The sequence below is a fragment of the Paramormyrops kingsleyae genome, chromosome 22 (genome assembly GCF_048594095.1).
Source record: "Paramormyrops kingsleyae isolate MSU_618 chromosome 22, PKINGS_0.4, whole genome shotgun sequence".
NCBI lineage: Eukaryota > Metazoa > Chordata > Actinopteri > Osteoglossiformes > Mormyridae > Paramormyrops > Paramormyrops kingsleyae.
In genome coordinates, this window is record NC_132818.1 from 3953605 (window position 1) to 3969121 (window position 15517).

Sequence of the window (15517 nt, forward strand, 5' to 3'; positions counted from 1 at the left end):
TTTGAATTTATAACATTTATTTTGCCAACCAAACATGTTCGACCTAGCACACACAAATTTAAATAAAATAAACAAAATAATCGCATCACTAAAAAGTGCAAATAAAATGAAAATGTGTATGTCTATTGCCATAAAGTCTTCACCCTCAGTGTGCGTATACAGTAAAGTACATGCATGCTTCTTGCATGTCTGTTCAGGCTAGTCATTAACTACTACTTAGGCTTGTTTACTTTGAGGAAAGCGCTTCTTTCCAAAATGGTTCTAGCCCTGTTCCTGCGGCCACAAGAGAGGTAACCAGTTACAATAAAGACCCTTTCTGTAAATGCCTGAGAGGCTGGCATGGCCAGGAGGTCCAAAGCTAGAGGTTTCAGTGTTGGAAACACAGTGGAACAACATTGACTTAACCAATATTCAATGCCAGATTCTTCAACCTCAGCACTAGTAGCAGACAGTCCCTCTTTATACTTTAAAATCTCCTGCCTAATGTTTATTGTCTTGGCTGCCTTGGCCCTCGATGGACGATTGGAACTGAAGAACTTAAATCTACACCGTTTTGCAGGGGTTGACTCTGGCTCCTCTGTACCCTCATTTGCGACTTGCTCATCATCTGTAAAATGCTCTTCTCGTACGTGAACTCTTCGTGGCACAAGATGAGCAATGTAGTCCTCTGCCTTTCTGACAACATTCTGTACTTCATTGTCATCATTTTCCAGAAGGGTTTCAGCTACACAAGGGTCCACAAAGCATGCTGCTGCAGGAAGTGGTGAAAAGTTGTCAGCTGTTGTGTCAAGAAACACACTAAAGCGCCTATCCATGCTGGAAAGCATCTTCTGAGCCAGAGCAGCAGCATCTTTGTAGATTCTCCCATGTGCAAGAGAGAACTCTGATAGGTGGTTTTTTAGATCAAGGAGTGCTGGCACAACAAGGGAAAGTGATTGAGTGTCACTTTCAAGTGACTTAGTGTGCTCCGCAAATGGCAGAAGCAGCTCTCTCAGCATCCCGATCTTCTGCCATTCACTGGGCTGCAGGTTGTCCCAGCCCATGTACTCAACCACAGCTGTGAGGTGCTCCTTGACTTCAAGACAGCGCGAAATCATAGCAAAGAGACTTGACCACCTGGTGGGACAGTCTTTTACTGGAACCAGAGCACACTTCTGCAATAGCTGCTCTGTGGCGACAGATGACTTCCTAAACTTGTTCACCAAGTGCCTCACTTTGTCCAACAGCCTTCGGATTGAGGGTTCCTTCTGGACCATGTTCACTACAAGCTGTACTGTGTGAACCACACATGGGGTCCTCTCTATGGCTCCATAGTCATACCTACATGGAAATATATTTAAATAAAAAAAAAAAAACAAAAAAAACAAATATTTGACCATTTTAGCCCTTACATTATTGAACCAACAGTTCTACTAGTTAACTTATATGAACCTTTTAGTTTTTATGTATATGAAAATATATCATGACCAGTTTCATAAATGCTGAATGAATTAAAGGCATAATTTTTTATCTTTTAACTTTCTATGGAATTATTTTTTTATTCATAGAAAATATGACCAGTTACATAAATGTTGAATTAATTAATAGCATAGTTTCATACACAGACCTGTCACCCTCCCCTTCCTGATGCTCGTCATCATCATCATTGGCATTGTCTTGTTCCTCCATCTCTGATTCCTCTTCAGAAGTTGTGGCAACTTCTGCATGTGTGTGGAATGAAGCCACCATATTGCTGCCATTGTCAGTAATCGTTGTAAGGACCTTCTCTCTGGGGATCCCCCATTCTTGCATTGACTCCTCCACAAGTGTACTAATCGACTCTGCGGTGTGAGGGTGAACCATCTCCTTCAAGTTCAGGAGTTTGTGTTCAGGCTTGTTCTTCTCAGGGTTGAAGTAACAGGCACTGACTGCCAGGAAGGAAGCTGTAAGCCCCTTTTTAGTCCAAATATCCAACCCTGTAGTTATTCTGCGTGCTGTGGCCAGGTTTTGTTTGATCTTTTCTTTCTCTTCATTGTACATTTTTTCAATCAAGTTTAAAACTTTACGTCTTTTTGGCACTTTAAACTTTTTGTCCATTTTTGCCATCATGGCGATGAACTCCTCATCTTCGACCATGTGTGCTGGGAGTCCTGTGCGGCCTATCCACTGCGCTATCCCCTCCTCTTTGGTTCGTTGCTCTGAAGAATTGTCGTTGTACCTCCTTGTGGCAAAGAAATCCTGAGCAATAGTTGGCTTGTCCATCTTCTTGCATAGGACCTTCTTTACTGAAGCTGTTTCTGGAAACTAGCACAGGAATAGATACAATAGATACAGGATAGATGCAGCCTCCGGAAAATCTAACTGTTGTAAATAGTAGCATAAATCCTTGCTATTAGGCCTATTTTGCCCTCAATGACTGAAACTATTGGTTGTAATTTGGCTGTTTATTTTCAGCTACAATTGTTTTAAAAAAAAATGCCTCACAAGACTATAAGGGATGCCAATCAAAATGCATCATGCTTTGAATCATTCACCAACATCCTTTCCACAAGAACATTTTTTCACAATTAGCAGGTATTTACATGAGCTGTAGCCAGAGAATATACCTCTACGTGGAAGGTCACTACCCAGACCCACACACGTCGTTACGAAAAACGCTCTTTCAATGTTTCAAACACTACCCCTTTAGACATATATCTAGTCACGCAGTAATGAAAGCTTGAACGTTTAGATCGCCAGGATTCAAGACAACTGAGGTGTCCTTCTCAGTTTGCTACTTAGCTTTAGCTTGTTAAAATGCCTACATAGCTTCAAAATGTTCCCTTTACCCACGTATTCTTATCAGACATCTTATCAGAAAGGATGTTTTGTACAGATCGCCAAGTGTCCATGCTTATGAAATATAATTTTCTCCAAAACGACTAAAGCTAGCAGGCTAACATCTATTGCTAACGATAACATGTTAACCACAATTGGCACGAGCTTTCTAAAATAGAAAGTAACGTTACGTTAATGTCTTTACCTACCTGAATGTCATTGTGGAATGCCTTAAGATGTCGTTTGAGATTTGTAGTGTTTTTTCCAGACATTCTGTGGCCGCATTTCTTCCCATTTTTTTCTACCAGACATTCTGTTTTTTTTTCGACTTCGATGTATAGAAAGTGCGTCCAAAGGTCGCTTCGTCTTTTCCTCCCAGCCATCTGCTAACGCACCACTGAAAACTAAAAAATGCCGCGAATACGTATTGAGGAAGTGACGCCATCTGTGCGCCCAAATGGGAGACACAGGAAACAGAAATTTTGCATAATAATAATAACGCGATTAAACGAGAGGAAATAACGTCTCGTCTCGCTCTCGTCAACGAAAATGAAGAGACATTTTAGTATAGTTTTTATTTTGTAAGCCAAATTTAGTCTCGTTTTTATTCGTCAACAATATTACATGATATATTTCGTTATAGTTATCGTCGCATGACCAGCATTTCCGTTGCGTCTCGTCTCCGTCACGTCAAAAAGGTTCGTTGACGAAGATATTTCGTCAAAAATTTCGTTGACGAAAACAACACTAGTTAGAATATTACTTTAGTCACTCTAGTTAAAATCAAGTTATGACAACTAAGCCTTATACTATTAGAAGACAATTTAGCTTTCCATATTGCGTTAGCCAAAAACACTGCTGAACTGATTCAGATCACATAATACACAAATGATCGTGGAATCTTGCGTTTTTTGCAATGACTTTTAAACTTTTCAGTGCTCTAAATATTGCATTTTTAATAACGGGCCCAAAACGTAATGCTCCCACTGCCTAGAGTAGTAACTTGGTACATACAGGGACATCATTTAGGTGGTTTGTATATTATATAAAAGGGTCTAGATGGGAAATGGCAAAACAATGTCCACTGTGTGACCAGTAACACACAAAGGGTACAATACAGCACTGTCTGTTTAGAAATTAGTAAATAGACGTTTTATGTTATCGATTAGGCTAACAGACTACTATGGGTGGAGGTTAGGGGTGCCCATGTATTAAATCAGCAAATTCTCACTTTCGCGGGGATCTTCCACCCCTCACTCTCGCGAATGTGACGGGGTTGCAGTATTTTATCCGAATCTTCCATTTTAATGTCTCTGTTCATTGTTTTCTTCTGTTTTTCTTTAAGATTAAGTGAACCTGCTGATAGCTATCAATCCATTTTCTGGTGTTTTAGGTTATCAAGCCCCTCCTTAACATGAAAACGGCTTGGAGATCACTACCAATATGATGATGCCTGACCCCCAAATGGAAGAAAAGATTGCTTGCAAAGCCAAGAGGACAGCCTTACCACCAACCTGGAGAAGTTCACCCCGGATACCACAGATCCCTGCTGCCTTCCCTCCCCCCAGCTGATTCACTTCCCAGAGACATCCAACATCCTAGCTGGAGGGTCAGCTTTAAACATCTGTTCAAAGTAGCCGGCCCAGCGGGTCACAACTGCAGTGTCTTCCGTAAGGACCGTCCCATCACCCGCCCTGACTGCAAGTCTACGAGGAACAGATTCAGATGTGCGTAATGCTTCGATTCCTCTGTAAGCAGGATGTGGGTCACTAGACCACAGATGGTCTGTCACCTGCTCACAAATTCATCTAACAAACACCTCCTTATCGGCCCTCAGAGCCCTCACAGCCATCCTTCTCAGTTCCTGGTACAGACTGGAGTTGCCACCAAGTCATGCGCTGCGACTCCTCTCGATAATATCCAGGGTGCCCTGTGAGATGAAAAACCCCCTTCTGGGAACACTGGCAACACCAACACAGCCCTCGACAACCTTCAGGGTCTAATCATGGAAGGTCTCCCACATCACATTAGTCAGCAGTCGTCCCTGACCTTTTGCAAATTCAAGGAACAGTGTCAGTGGTTGCATTGAAGTCACCCATGACCAGAGGAGTGACGCCTCGTGGGCACCCTTCAACCACTAAGTGAAGTTGTGAGTAAAATGTCTCCCTCAACGAGATATCACTCACTGCGGCCGGAGCATATACTGAGACAACAGACAAGACACTCAAGGAGTGCCTTAGCCTGAGTCTCATGATACGCTCGTTAAAAGGAGTGACATCAGACACCATCGGAAGAAGCCGATCTGCTACAGCAACAGCTACTCTCTATCAGCCGTCAGACCGACCAGACAAAAGTAGGTATACCCACCTACAGAGATCTGACCACTCCCCGGTTTATGTACGTCAGACAGTGCTGCCACCGAAACGCAGAGTATACAAAGCTCCCCCCAAAAGCAGAGGAAGACACAAGACGTTCCACATGCCTACCCAGATGGATCTCCTCAAACTGGGACCCGAGTGCCGCCATGCAGCAGGCGACACCTCAGCACCCCAAAGAGTATCTAGCTGAAGAGTATCTTGTTTAAATCGAGCAGCCGTGAGTTGTTTTACCCCCAAAAATTGTTCCCCTGTAAGTTGGAGGACCGCTTGCAGTTTAACATCACACCCAGGACATTTCCAAAACAAGGTCCCCAATGTTAAAATCCCACCAATGGCTGCGTGCATTGTAGGCCCGCTTCTGCAGCACCTTGGTGCTGTCAGGACAGCTTGCATGTGCCCCTCAGATGCTCCCAGAGGCACCACAGGTACTCCATATAGTAATACACTCACCTAAAGGATTATTAGGAACACATGTTCAATTTCTCATTAATGCAATTATCTAATCAACCAATCACATGGCAGTTGCTTCAATGCATTTAGGGGTGTGGTCCTGGTCAAGACAATCTACTGAACTCCAAACTGAATGTCAGAATGGGAAAGAAAGGTGATTTAAGCAATTTTGAGCGTGGCATGGTTGTTGGTGCCAGACGGGCCGGTCTGAGTATTTCACAATCTGCTCAGTTACTGGGATTTTCACGCACAACCATTTCTAGGGTTTACAAAGAATGGTGTGCAAAGGGAAAAACATCCAGTATGCGGCAGTCCTGTGGGCGAAAATGCCTTGTTGATGCTAGAGGTCAGAGGAGAATGGGCCAACTGATTCAAGCTGATAGAAGAGCAACTTTGACTGAAATAACCACTCGTTACAACCGAGGTATGCAGCAAAGCATTTGTGAAGCTACAACACGCACAACTTTGAGGCGGATGGGCTACAACAGCAGAAGACCCCACCGGGTACCACTCATCTCCACTACAAATATGAAAAAGAGGCTACAATTTGCACGAGCTCACCAAAATTGGACAGTTGAAGACTGGAAAAATGTTGCCTGGTCTGATGAGTCTCGATTTCTGTTGAGACATTCAAATGGTAGAGTCAGAATTTGGCGTAAACAGAATGAGAACATGGATCCATCATGCCTTGTTACCACTGTGCAGGCTGGTGGTGGTGGTGTAATGGTGTGGGGGATGTTTTCTTGGCACACTTTAGGCCCCTTAATGCCAATTGGGCATCGTTTAAATGCCACGGCCTACCTGAGCATTGTTTCTGACCATGTCCATCCCTTTATGACCACCATGTACCCATCCTCTGATGGCTACTTCCAGCAGGATAATGCACCATGTCACAAAGCTCGAATCATTTCAAATTGGTTTCTTGAACATGACAATGAGTTCACTGTACTAAAATGGCCCCCACAGTCACCAGATCTCAACCCAATAGAGCATCTTTGGGATACGGTGGAACGGGAGCTTCGTGCCCTGGATGTGCATCCCACAAATCTCCATCAACTGCAAGATGCTATCCTATAAATATGGGCCAACATTTCTAAAGAATGCTTTCAGCACCTTGTTGAATCAATGCCACGTAGAATTAAGGCAGTTCTGAAGGCTAAAGGGGGTCAAACACTGTATTAGTATGGTGTTCCTAATAATCCTTTAGGTGAGTGTATATACTCCATATAGTAATATACTGTATATGTCTCCCTGCTGGTCTTCGCCCATTCTACATATGAACAAAACCTGTTTCATACATATTTTTCCAGACCATTGTTAATCAGAATGAGGCACCACCATCTCCTGATCTTTAGCATATCAAACTCAATATAAAAACCATGCAGTCAAAATGTTTGAAAGGACACTTTTCATTGTATAGAAGACTATGCAACATTCTCCTGCATTGCAAAGAATCTTATTAGTGAAATACTTACAGCAGTACCGTGGAATGCCCCCCTCCCCCAAGGCCATGTAAAGTGCATACTGATAAAAAGGAAAGGGGCAAGAACTTTAATACTTTCAATATATATCACAAGTTATCTCCAACCATTTAAGGTGGTCTATCTTACCATCAACATGAACATGACACAGTCCAGAGACCCAATCTGTTGAGGAACATTGTGTAAAAAAACAATATGTTAAAAATTCCAATATGAATGCAACAATAGAAAATGTTGAAATCCACTTTACCATATTTTTCCAGTATTTTCCAGTGTCCTGGGCTAAATCGTTTTGCCAGCTTGCTGCAATTAAAAATTTGGAATTGTCAGGGGCATTTTAGTAACGATTTTTCCTGTAAGTGTGATTAAAACATTAAGTGGGAATTAATAGATACATTGAACACCTTTTGTCACACACGCGCGCGCACGCACGCACGCACACACACACAAAGAGTCTTCCACATTGACTTAACACCTGTAGTACACTACGTTTTCTGATACAGTGTCTATCCAATTATCCCCTTTTTACGCACGGCATGAACCAATGTTATGGTCTTTTGAATGAGGAAGATTAATTGAATACAATTCGGCAAAACAGTCGGTGATTTGATTCAGGCTACCTTACACTTACTGTATATATATGTATGTGTGAGTGATATGACAACACTATTCAACAGAACACAGCAATCTGCACATGATAGTGAATTAAACTATTAACTGAAAGCAGTAACAACCTAAACACAAATTGTGTTTTGTATGAGCAAAACAATAGCAAACAAAAATTATTCCCACACTTCTAAACATAGTGAACAAAAACCGTTCTACTTCTAAACATAGCAAACTTTGTGAAGAACTATTAATACTTGATACTTTGTTGATGCCTGTGGGGAGTTTCTCTTTTTGCTTCCCACAACTTTCTTGCTGTAGATGAGAGCAAGCTGGCTGTGAGGGGCAGCCATGTGAATAGAATAGAATAGAACAGAATAGAAGCTTTATTGTCAATGTATTAAATACACAACAAAACTAGTAAACCAAGGCACCAAACAGGAGAGCTAGGAGCCACTGCACACTTGTGCGCTGCCATCTTGAAAGTATTCCTCAAAGTATTGTTTTGGGGTGCAGCAGTCTGTCAGCGGATGTGCTTTACAGTGGATTCAGAGTGATGTCATTTTCAATCACACAGCATACTTCCTATCTGTCAGTGGATGCACCTCACAGTGTATCCAGAGTAACATCATTTCTGGTCACACAGTGCACTTCCTATGTGTCAGTGGATATGCCTCACAGTGGATCTGCAGTCAGACTCTATAGGTTGGACCTGCCAGTAGCCCCTTTGGAGGTCTAAGGAGATAAACCATGTTAACCTGGCAATGTCATCCAGTGCATCGTCAATCCATGGCAGGGGGTATGAGTCACAGACGGAGGAATTCCATACAGAAGTGCCATGACCCATCCTTCTTCCAGACCAGGACTATCAGCACACAGCCCATGGACTGTCCAAAGGTTCGCTGAAACCCGCTGCTGCCATATCACAAATTTTCTGCTCCGCTGCTTGACACTCCATGCGCACACACAGCTGGAAAGGCTGGGCATCTCAAGCATCAAAAAGGTGCTAGATGAGCGTGGTGGGGTGGCACTTGTCATCCTGAGCAGCAAAGATGTCCAAATGCCCATCCAGCAAAGTCCTCAACCAGTGTCACTGCTCAGCAGTCGCCCCCCACCATGGTGAGGCCAGCTGGTTTGTGCTGGGGAGGGGACTCAGGCGAATGAGGGTGATGGTAGACCCACTAACCACCAGGGATTAGCAGTGAGTTCTCTACATAATGCAGTCCACATACACTCCACCATTGTGACACTGCCGGCCAGCTTGATGATGAAGGGGTGACGGCTTGTTTGGGGTCGGTGCAGGCTACGACGGGGCTGGGCAATCTCGAGCAAAATGCCCGACCTCCCCAGAGTGGTAGCAAGAGGCATCATATGGTGGGTCACGCCTCCACTGTGGTTCACTGCCTCACTGCAGGTCCTTCCTCAATGCTGGAGCCCACCCTTAGCTACGCCCCTGCACCACAGGACAGGCAAAAACAGTTTTTCACACTTACATATTTTCCCCATGTCTTCAAGGGGCTTCCTCCAGATTCTCTGGTATCCCCCCACAGCCCAAAAACATGCTAAGGTGAATTATCCATCGGTAATAGTGTGTGTGGTGTTTGTGTGTGAAAGGTGTGCGTGTTGATAAAAACGTTGATTTTTTTTCCCCGTAATGTGACTGCATCAATCACCCATTAGGGTGATTTGGAGTCCATCTGGTGGACGTTTTCAGACTGCAGGAGGCAAGGGGCGGAAGGAGCCTCTTACAGGCAGACCCACTTTAATATTCACTCTCACGGTTACATGTAAGGGAAAAAGCACAGCATCTGGTAAGGGACTCCCAGGTCTGATGCCTAGACCTTACCTGTAGGTGAAGCACAGTCTGACTGCATCCATCCTTAAGGTAGCCTATACTTTCAATGGTTTTCACTACACCACACTCCTTGAAGAAATAAGGACAAAACTCAGCACACCTGTTGTGAAACACCTGTATATGGTCAGCGAACAGCACACGATGTATGTCCATTTTTAACATGGAAACACAGGGATCATAATCATATCATATTACTATATATAGTACTATAATTCCCCAAAATCGCACACACGGTTCCTGCTAGTGGTGAAAATGCTTGCACACATTAACACTGCACAGAACACATGCTGAGATTGTACTCCAAAGAAGTGTGCACCACTGAAACGGAACTTTAGATTTCCTTTGCTCAGTGCTTTTAATAAAAGTGCCTGATAAGTTATAAATTTCCTTATACAGTATATACACATACACACATATATAATATATATGGATGTATGTATTTAGTTTACACTAATGTACAACAAACACAAGCACTGAAACAGTTATTTTGCACATGCAAATCTCTCATTATACAAGGACAGGTTAAGTAACCACCTACTAACAAATACACAGTTCATCTACAAAAATAAGTCATTTACATTTAGATGTTTTCTTTGCTGGAAATTTAGATAACAAAAAATACCAAAATAATTACTATTTCTTTCATTACCTCTGTAACATCAAACTCCAAAATTCAGCAACAAATCGACATGTTTAAATTTACTATTCTTTCTGTTTTTTGGTTTAAACACAAACAAGGAATCCGCAAACGAGCATCTGATATAAGTAACTGTCAACTGTTCAGACTGCTTTGAAGCACACTGTTATTAATGCATATAGTATTGGTGACTTTGATTTCATTTCATTCTTTGCCAGTATCAAACTTCCTACATGCATACGTATATAAAATGTTTACATCACTCAACATTTTACAGGATTTTGTAACTGTTTTCACTGAAATCCACTACAACCATCTAATAATAAGCCATCTAGCTTATGACAGACGCTACATCCTTTTCCATAAATGATAATGAATGGCGTAAACATATATTATAGATCTGCTTCTATGCCACATGCCCTAGAATCACAGTAAAGGTGCATCGTGGTCCACAATGGGAGTAAATTCAAGCAAAGAACAAATAGCTTTGTCAGAGTGCCCTCCAGTGGTCAACTATAAATACTGCAATTTGCAGAAACATAAATTATTTTTGCCAGACGATTCTCACTGTTAGTCACAAGCAGTCAGCCTGCTCCTAGGAAAAACAAATTTCTCCCATTAGTGGATCTTTCCCCACAACACATGATGTAAGTCAAGAGTATGTGTGTTTGTCTTTAAGTTGATTAAACAAAAATATAAATATCAGTATTTCATCTTTTTAAACTGCACCATAATTAAAACTAAATAAAACAAACTTTAAAATGAATTTGGTTTCTAAAGGCAGCCATCTTGCAGTATTCCTGGCCACCCAGTAACCTGTTGTTTACTGCGTAACATGCCTGAAAATTACAGAGACGATATATGACCCTAGTATAAAATGGGGTTTCCATGCAGTAACATATGCCATGTTTAGCCCTGTCTGGTTCAAGCTCGCTTGTCTGTGGGTTCAGAATGTAGGGAACTGGAAATGGGGGTCAAATGTCAGGGGGTATAAAGCAGAACAGAAGAGATGATCACAGAACAAACAGCAGAAGGGATGAACAGATGAAAGTCACAGCAATGCAGATAACAGAAGGGGGGGCAGTTATACTCTGGTGTGGAAAGAGCAGGCAGGCCGTGCGACATCATCTCCAGTGCTGTGTTAGCTACTCCCCCCCCCCGCATTTCAGCTCCGAGCCCCAGGCCCTGAAAAAGCCCTTCGCTGCCAAAGCCTCCCTGAAAGTGACGGTCAGGGAGTTGATGGTGATGTCAGTGACTATGACTGTCCCCGGCTCACCCGCGGACGGTGCCCCCTCCTGTCTCTCTGCCCCAGGAGCGGCTCCCCCCGTGATGTCACTAGTAGTTTCCTCCTTTGGCTCCACTGTAGGGGTCATACGGCTCTCCTGCGTGCCGGAAACAGCACTGCTCTGCGTTTCCTCGGGGGGTTTGGAGCTCTCTGGTTGACCGCTGGGAGTCGGCACTGTTGGGTCAGACAAAGGGGCCCCGTTGAAAGCTGCCTCGCCAGGCCCCGTCACCAAAATGCAGCCGTTGGTCCTGGGAGGGTCAGCAGCAGCCCTCAACTCGGTCCCCAGGTCCCTGTCCTCTGCCAGCCCATCAGTTGGGGTCCTGACCCCTTGCTCCTGCACAGAGGCATCTGGGTCATTGGCCTCCTGGCCTTCTGTGGCTCCTGCCGTAACAGCCCCTGACCCAGAGGAGTCGCTAGGGGACCCATGAGTGGTGGCCTCCTGCTTTAGCTCTGAGACAGGAGTGGGACCCCCTGGCTGGTCATGGACAACCCCCAGGCCTGTCAGCTCCTCCTGGACTAGCTTACTTAGGGGGTTCTGTTCCTCTTTCCCTGGGTCTGGAAGGTCGGACTCTGGAAGGGAAAGGGACATGATCAGAGCATCAACTGTCCCCCAGCCTTCTGGCAAATGCTAGGCCTGATCTGCACATACTTACTGCTTATGGGCACACTGTCTGCCTGCTTCTCGGCATCCACGACTGTCTCTTTCTTCTCATCCTCGGCTCGCCAGTCCTGGTTCGGAAAGTCCCGCACGGCCGCCCGGGCAGGCCGCTCAGTGGACGAGCCCTGAGACAGGCGCCTCCTTTTCTTCTGCCGGCTGCTGCCCCCCCCGGCGGCACGGTCCCGTCCCCTGGCTTCTAGCTCAGCCCCCAGCGATCGCGAGAGAGACAGCCGCAGGCGGGGCGGGGGCTTCACTGGGGCTCTGTGAGAACTCCGCAGGTCCATGGAATAGATGTTCTGCAGGAGAGGGAAAAGCGGACGGTCCACGGCAGCTGACGGACACTAGCAGATCCCCAGTGAGGGGGAGGTGGGGGTGTGGCTACTGCAAGGCCATCGTTTCCTGATGGACCAGGCAAGGTGACCATCTGAGCCCCACAGAAAAGCCAGCACTGTACCTGCACAAGGAGTTTTCTGGGTCTCAGTCCTCGTCTCCGATAAGCCAGTGCCCTGTCCTTCTCCTCCCTGGCATAGAGGGAGAGCAAATCAGTACACAGCCTCGAGGGCGTGTGTGTGAAAATGACCGTAAATTAGAGCCCTTGCTGTGACCTACTTTTCCTCGTAAGCCAGAACCAGATGTGGGTCAAGAATGTGGTCCTCAGGCTCCCAGGTGCTGTACCTGTAAGGTCAGACAGGGGTATGTGTGAGGGCGTTCCGGTCATTGCTTACTAACAGCTGGAGGGTTTAATTACAGAGATGTAACGTTCTACTACTTACTTGGAGGGCCATCCCTGCCATTTCAGCAAGTACTCCACATTCCCCTGAAACAGAAAGAGACCAGTGGGAATGTGTTAGAGCTTTTTTTTTTTTTTTTTACAGCTTACATTTATTCATACAACACAGGCTCTTATCCAGGGCATAGTGAAATAATACAAAAATAATGCTTTGAGATAAAAATATGCATCATGAAGTTGGACAGTAGTCACATACAGCAGCATGTTGCATTATAGCACTTTCAAGTGTTGCTTAGTAATAATAAGTGTATCGTCTCTGATCCGAGAAATTCTCTAAATTCCAGAGGATCTGGAAGAGCTATATTTCTTACAAACAAGGGTACAGATTTAGCGTTGATAAGCTGGCTGCCCCAGGAGTATTCTACCTACAGTTCTGAAGTTATTTATCTGAAGCTTTTATCCACAGCCAGCTACTACCACACCTGCATGTGTTCAATTCAGTTTCACAGCAGCTCCTCCTCCGGAGCTATAACCGGCAACTAATTGTCTATAGTTCAACCATTAAGCCACCTGTGACCTAGATAGCCACTTCCTACTATGATAAACAAGGCAATCAGAGGTTCGGGCGGACCGTCATGTTGTAGTAAATGTATCATGTGATCAGTGTACTGATTTCAAGGTTAGTGTTAAGGTTTTTGAACTGCACAAGGGAGGAAACTTGATCGTTAAGCCCAAAAGAAAACCTAAAGAAGAGGGGAACTCAAATGACGAACCACGGTCAGCATCCGGATCGAAAAATAATTTAATCCGAACCGCGCCATCGATTAATCCCCCCCGATCAAACATGCGTCGGCCAGCTAAATCTAGCCAGGACCTTCCTGGGGCAGTGGACCGTGGCTTTATGCCGTTGATGGAACGACAAACATCTGAAAAACAGCTGAGTACCCGTTATAGAATTCATGCATGCTGTTAATTTTTCTAAGATATATCTAGCATCCGACCTCAAAACGTGAACAACACAGAGAACCACTATGGCGACCCTGCCGGGTGGGCGTTACAAATGCTCTCAGATGGACTGGCGTTAGATCTAGAGCCCGTGTTTGACAGTTATGAGTTCCTACATACTCTCGGTAGCGACTGATGACCACTAACCCAATAACCCCTGGTGGCCAAGAACATACTGGAAACTTTCCTTGGGAGCAGCGAAAACTTCCTCATGTTAGGAGTCCCACAGAAACTGAAATAAAAACGAACATCTCACGTCACGTTAATTAAAATTACCTTGTTGCTTTATTACTTACGTTTAATGATTAATATTTCCGACTTCAAAAGCTAATTTTCGAATGAAAATGCTATTATTATTATCATGATTATTTTTGTTGTTATTATTATTTACTACTACTACTACTACTACTACTACTACCACCCAGGGGTGCCCCTAAGAGAAGGTGAGGGATGCTTGGAAAACGTCATCATCACACGGAGCATCAGGAAAAGGATGATCGCCGTTTCCTAAGCGTTCTGCAATTCCAGGATGCGCTTATATTTTAGGTTGTGGGCCGTTGGTAACTAAATTCTTGGCACAGGGGGAGCCGATAGCGTTTGCTCGACATCACCCTTGTAGTTATGCAAGCCAGCGATTCGAATGCGCCGTGTGGTACATGAACCGTATAACATTGACGTAATGATTCATATTAAGGCTGCGTCCAGCCCTCCTCCTCCACTTAGTCGCTCCGTTTCCTATGAGTACGAATATTAAACTGCGTAGCTCCTGCACATGAGTCATAGTCAGCCGTGCAACCTGCGGAGGAGGCGGAGAAAGCCAGAGCTCCGATTTCACCCACAGCCCCTATGACCGCCCCGATGCTTTCACGACATGCCTGTGACAATGACACACACCGACCATGCAACTTTAAGTGACACTCCCCTGTTCGCGTTTAAACATGCTCTCATGTCACATCCAAAGTTAGGCAGCGGTTTCCGCAATCGCTAAGTTTGCAACATTGCATTCAAAAAGCTCGACCGACATGGCGTTATTTTCCTACATTACTTAAGACAGCGATACAGAAACTATGCCTAAATGTGCCACACGAGGACGCGTGCTTTCTTAAACACATTAGAATGAAGATGAAGTTAATCCCCCTACGTCTTACCTTCCTAACCCTCTTCTTAGTGATAGACTCCACAGCAAACACCTGATCGCCTATAGATGACAGTTCCATCACTTATCTGCTATCTCAGGTCAGGCGCGCAGCAAGCTTGTCTGGATACTCCCCCGATTTCCTCCACCAAAAAACCGAAAATGCACGGCCGGTTCCCGATCAGGCGGCTGGCTGATGGTACCAGCTTATCCGTACTCTCTGATAATAACCCCTTCCGAGGTTAAAAAAAAACACGTTTCCTTGAGTTTTATGAGCTGCGACGCAGCGAGCCCGACTGGCTCGTCCCTGTTAGCGAAGCGCGCCCCAAAGCGCTCGAGTTCGCGCACGCAGTGAGTGGCCGTGCAACGCCGCGCTGCTGCGCTCCCAAGTAGCGCATCCTCCTGTGTCCACAGACTTTTTTATATATATATACACACACACACACACACACACACACATATTATAAACAATATATATATATATATATACACACACACTTA

The 15517-nt window shown here is 44.6% G+C and overlaps 2 protein-coding genes across 7 annotated transcripts; both read right to left on the reverse strand.

The window, feature by feature from the left end:
* LOC140577538 (E3 SUMO-protein ligase ZBED1-like) lies at positions 1-3239 on the reverse strand. 2 transcript variants are annotated; one of them, XM_072705154.1, is made up of 3 exons: positions 3006-3239; positions 1607-2283; positions 1-1320 (listed from the first exon to the last, which is right to left on the reverse strand). In XM_072705154.1, the coding sequence occupies exons 1-3, from the start codon at positions 3177-3179 to the stop codon at positions 213-215; spliced, it is 1959 nt and encodes a 652-aa protein (XP_072561255.1). In that variant the 5' UTR covers positions 3180-3239; the 3' UTR covers positions 1-212. The 2 variants fall into 2 exon arrangements, with proteins under 2 accessions (XP_072561255.1, XP_072561256.1); XM_072705155.1 differs by lacking the exon at positions 3006-3239 and having other exon boundaries at positions 1607-2944.
* Positions 3240-8079: 4840 nt separating this feature from the next.
* LOC111846417 (uncharacterized) lies at positions 8080-15367 on the reverse strand. 5 transcript variants are annotated; one of them, XR_002838882.2, is made up of 8 exons: positions 15030-15367; positions 12920-12963; positions 12756-12821; positions 12601-12667; positions 12142-12442; positions 11480-12058; positions 9558-9635; positions 8080-9164 (listed from the first exon to the last, which is right to left on the reverse strand). XR_002838882.2 is itself a non-coding variant. In XM_023816561.2 (7 exons), the coding sequence occupies exons 1-7, from the start codon at positions 15096-15098 to the stop codon at positions 9610-9612; spliced, it is 1152 nt and encodes a 383-aa protein (XP_023672329.1). In that variant the 5' UTR covers positions 15099-15367; the 3' UTR covers positions 8080-9609. The 5 variants fall into 5 exon arrangements, 4 of the variants coding, with proteins under 4 accessions (XP_023672329.1, XP_023672326.1, XP_023672327.1 ...); XM_023816561.2 differs by having other exon boundaries at positions 8080-9635; XM_023816558.2 differs by lacking the exons at positions 8080-9164; positions 9558-9635 and having other exon boundaries at positions 9897-12058.
* Positions 15368-15517: the final 150 nt, after the last annotated feature.

What these genes read in the sequence shown, in the direction of transcription:
- LOC140577538 (XM_072705154.1), bottom strand. Translation starts at nt 3,179, where the DNA reads ATGGCTGGGAGGAAAAGACGAAGCGACCTTTGGACGCACTTTCTATAC. An exon ending in CATTCCACAATGACATTCAG is followed by an intron (nt 2,284 to 3,005) that starts GTAGGTAAAGAC and finishes TTCCTGTGCTAG; the next exon opens with TTTCCAGAAACAGCTTCAGT. An exon ending in CAGGAAGGGGAGGGTGACAG is followed by an intron (nt 1,321 to 1,606) that starts GTCTGTGTATGA and finishes ATTTCCATGTAG; the next exon opens with GTATGACTATGGAGCCATAG.
- LOC111846417 (XM_023816558.2), bottom strand. Translation starts at nt 15,098, where the DNA reads ATGGAACTGTCATCTATAGGCGATCAGGTGTTTGCTGTGGAGTCTATC. An exon ending in CTAAGAAGAGGGTTAGGAAG is followed by an intron (nt 12,964 to 15,029) that starts GTAAGACGTAGG and finishes TTTCTGTTTCAG; the next exon opens with GGGAATGTGGAGTACTTGCT. An exon ending in GTTCTGGCTTACGAGGAAAA is followed by an intron (nt 12,668 to 12,755) that starts GTAGGTCACAGC and finishes CCTCTATGCCAG; the next exon opens with GGAGGAGAAGGACAGGGCAC.